The 3,123-nt window shown below is 35.3% G+C and overlaps 1 protein-coding gene across 1 annotated transcript; it reads right to left on the reverse strand.

Annotated features, from left to right (window-relative positions):
- Positions 1–1,113: 1,113 nt before the first annotated feature.
- Positions 1,114–1,449, reverse strand: LOC140862547 (uncharacterized mitochondrial protein AtMg00820-like). Its single transcript, XM_073265575.1, has one exon. The coding sequence runs from the start codon at positions 1,447–1,449 to the stop codon at positions 1,114–1,116; it is 336 nt and encodes a 111-aa protein (XP_073121676.1).
- Between the last annotated feature and the right edge of the window lie 1,674 nt (positions 1,450–3,123).

The raw sequence follows: 3,123 nt of genomic DNA on the forward strand, positions 1-3,123 counted from the left end.
ATTTATTCTATTCTAGTATTTTTATTTTATGTTTTTAAACTTGATTTATTGAATCATGTTTGTTAGTGAGTAGTTTCTTTTCTTCGATCAAGGCCACGTGATTGGGCCAGAAAGTTTATGTAAAAACTTGATTTGTTTATTTGAGATTTTCAGACTTAATTGATTTTATTGATTATCAAATTTATCTTCGTCTTACAAATTTCTTGGCCAGTTATTTGTTTGCTTGTTAATCGAGTCTAATTCGACAGAGGAGGTCTCGAATTCGATCACTTTGATTTTCAACATAGTGTAAAACTGACTAGAAATAGAATTCGATTTCATTATGCGGTTTAGGTGTCTACTGAATTTTCACGGTGATTTATGCATTCAAATTTGATTAGAATTACGAAAGATTAGTTCATCAATATTTGAATAGGTTTGATTGTTCTAGAAATAGACCTTCGAATAAATTAGGAAAATTCCCGTAAATTAAGATTAAGTCTGATATCTTAGATCGATTTGCTTGTTGCATGAATTGTCTGGTACCTACGTGTGTCCTTGATCGAACTTTTCCCAAATTTTAAGTAATCCAAAGTTTTTTGCTGCGTTTTTATTTAATTTAATTTTATTTGCAATTTTCTTCATTAGTTTAAAATCTGAAATCATCCTTTTTCATTAGTCTAGATTAAGTAGAAATAAATAGATTTTGGTAATCATATTTTTACAGTCCCTGTGGGTTCGACATCTGGACTTTTGTCCACTTTATTATAATTTGGCCTGGTTCGCTTGTCAGTAGAATTTATTCAAACCGAAATAACCGGTCAACCCATCATGCTCATCTCGAATTTTTCCTGCATCAACTTAGAAAATCTTGTGCATAGTTTGGGGTTAGTTGACCCAAATATAATATCATCAACATATATATATGTACTAGTAGTGTGTGATCACCTTTTGTGAATTTAAACAGAGTCTTATCAACTGTGTCTATGGTAAATTCGTGTTCAAGAAGAAACTGAGTGTGTCATACCAAGCTCTAGGAGCCTGTTTCAGCCCATATAGAGCTTTATTTAAATGATAAACATGATCAGGGAATAGATGGTTGACAAATCCAGGTGGATGTTCAACAAAGAATTCCTATTGAAGGTTTTCATTTAAGAAATCACTTTTGACATCCATCTGATAAACCTTGAAGTCCTTAAAAGATGCATAAGCAAGGAACATTCTTATGGCTTCCAGTCTAGCTACTGGTGCATAAGTTTCGTCATAGTCAATTCCTTCCTCTTGCTTATATCCTTGAGCTACCAGTCGAGCTTTGTTCCTAATGATCGTTTCATCTTCATTTATCTTATTTCTAAAGACCCATCGAGTGCCTGTAATAGATTGATGAGATGGTCTTGGAACAAGATCCCAGACCGAGTTTCTAGTAAACTTGTTGAGCTCTTCTTGCATGGCTTCTATCCAACAGATCATTTGTCCTTGGGTCCTTAGTGGTGCTATAGGATTACCTATCACCGAACTGATTGGATGCTTCTTGGACCATTTCAGTCTATGTTCAGGATTAGTCTCAGTGTGCACATTTTCTTCTTGGGTTTGATTATACACATTGTATCTGACGAATTATGTGCCTTCAGTGTGTAAGTGACGTTCTTGAGCCTCAAGTTGTTGTGCTTCACCTTCCTCAAATGGGTGAGTTTGGTGAGTGTCAACTGGTTGATCAAAAGCATGACCCTCAACTGCTGGTTCTACCAGTTCAGGTTCAGGAGTTTGAAGTGTTCTAATGAGTGGTGAGAGATCATCTTCACTGTCACTGTCATTTTCCAGTTGAATTTTCTGAAATAGATTTGAGATTTGATGAGCATTAGTTGAGAATTCAGTAGATGGATCCTCATCAAATATCGCTTGAACTGACTCTTCAATGTTTAGAGTTCTTTTGTTAAAAACTCTATAAGCTTTACTAACTGAATAATAGTCAATAAGATACCCTCATCTGACTTTGCATCAAATGCAGTCAGATGACTTTTACTATTGTTGTGGTTGTAATATTTGCATCCAAAGATCTTAAAGTGGGATACATTGGGTTGACTGCCATTCCAGATCTCATAAGAAGTTTTCAAAAATTTCTTACATATCATTGATCTGTTCTGAGTGTAGCAAGAAGTGTTCACAGCTTCTGCCCAAAATCTTTAAGAGACTTTGGAATCAGCTAACATGGTCCTCGCAGCTTCTTTAAGAGTACGATTTCTCCTTTCTGCAACACCATTTTGTTGTGGCGTTCTAGCTGCTGAGAATTCATCTTGATTCCATAGTGCTCTAAAAATAAAGACAAAGTTTGATTGACAAATTCAGTCCCCCTGTCACTCCTGATTCTTTCAATCTTACTGGATTTTTCGTGAAAAATTCTTTTAAAAATCTTGATCAGTTGAAAGGCAGTTTGGTATTTGGATTTTAAAAATATGACCCAAGTGAGGCGAGAGTAATCATCAATTATGACAAGGGTATAATTCATTCCCCCTAAACTTGTTACTGGTATTGGACCAAAGAGATCCATGTGCAACAGTTCTAAGCATAGGGAATATGAGTTATTACCCTTGTTTTTAAAAGATGACCTAACTTGCTTTCCAAACTGACAAGCTGAGCATACTTTGTCTTTGGAAAAATCAATTTTTGGCAGTCCTGTTACTAGCTCAAGCTTACTCAGATTGGCAATTGATTTGAAGTTGAGGTGATTCGGTCTTTTGTGCCAAATACAGTTGTGCTTAGAGTTGGAAGCTACAAGACAAACTGATTTGCTAGACTGATTGTTCCAACATACTTTGTATGTGTTTCCACATCTGTTTCCTGTCAGAATAAATTCACCAGAGACATGTTTAACAGTGCAAGTTAGTTTTTGAAATTCAACAGAGTATCCATAGTCACACATTTGACTAATGCTGATTAAGTTATATTTCAAATTCTCAACGAGTAGAACATTTTGAACAATTATGTTACCGTGGATAATCTTACTCTTACCCACGGTCTTACCCTATGAATTGTCTCCAAACGTGATGGTTGGACCATTGTATTTAGTAAGTTCAGACAGTAGTTTATCATTTCCAGTCATATGTCTCGAACACCCACTGTCTAAGTACCATGATTATTCTGATT

This window comes from Henckelia pumila, chromosome 4 (assembly GCF_033568475.1).
Source record: "Henckelia pumila isolate YLH828 chromosome 4, ASM3356847v2, whole genome shotgun sequence".
NCBI lineage: Eukaryota > Viridiplantae > Streptophyta > Magnoliopsida > Lamiales > Gesneriaceae > Henckelia > Henckelia pumila.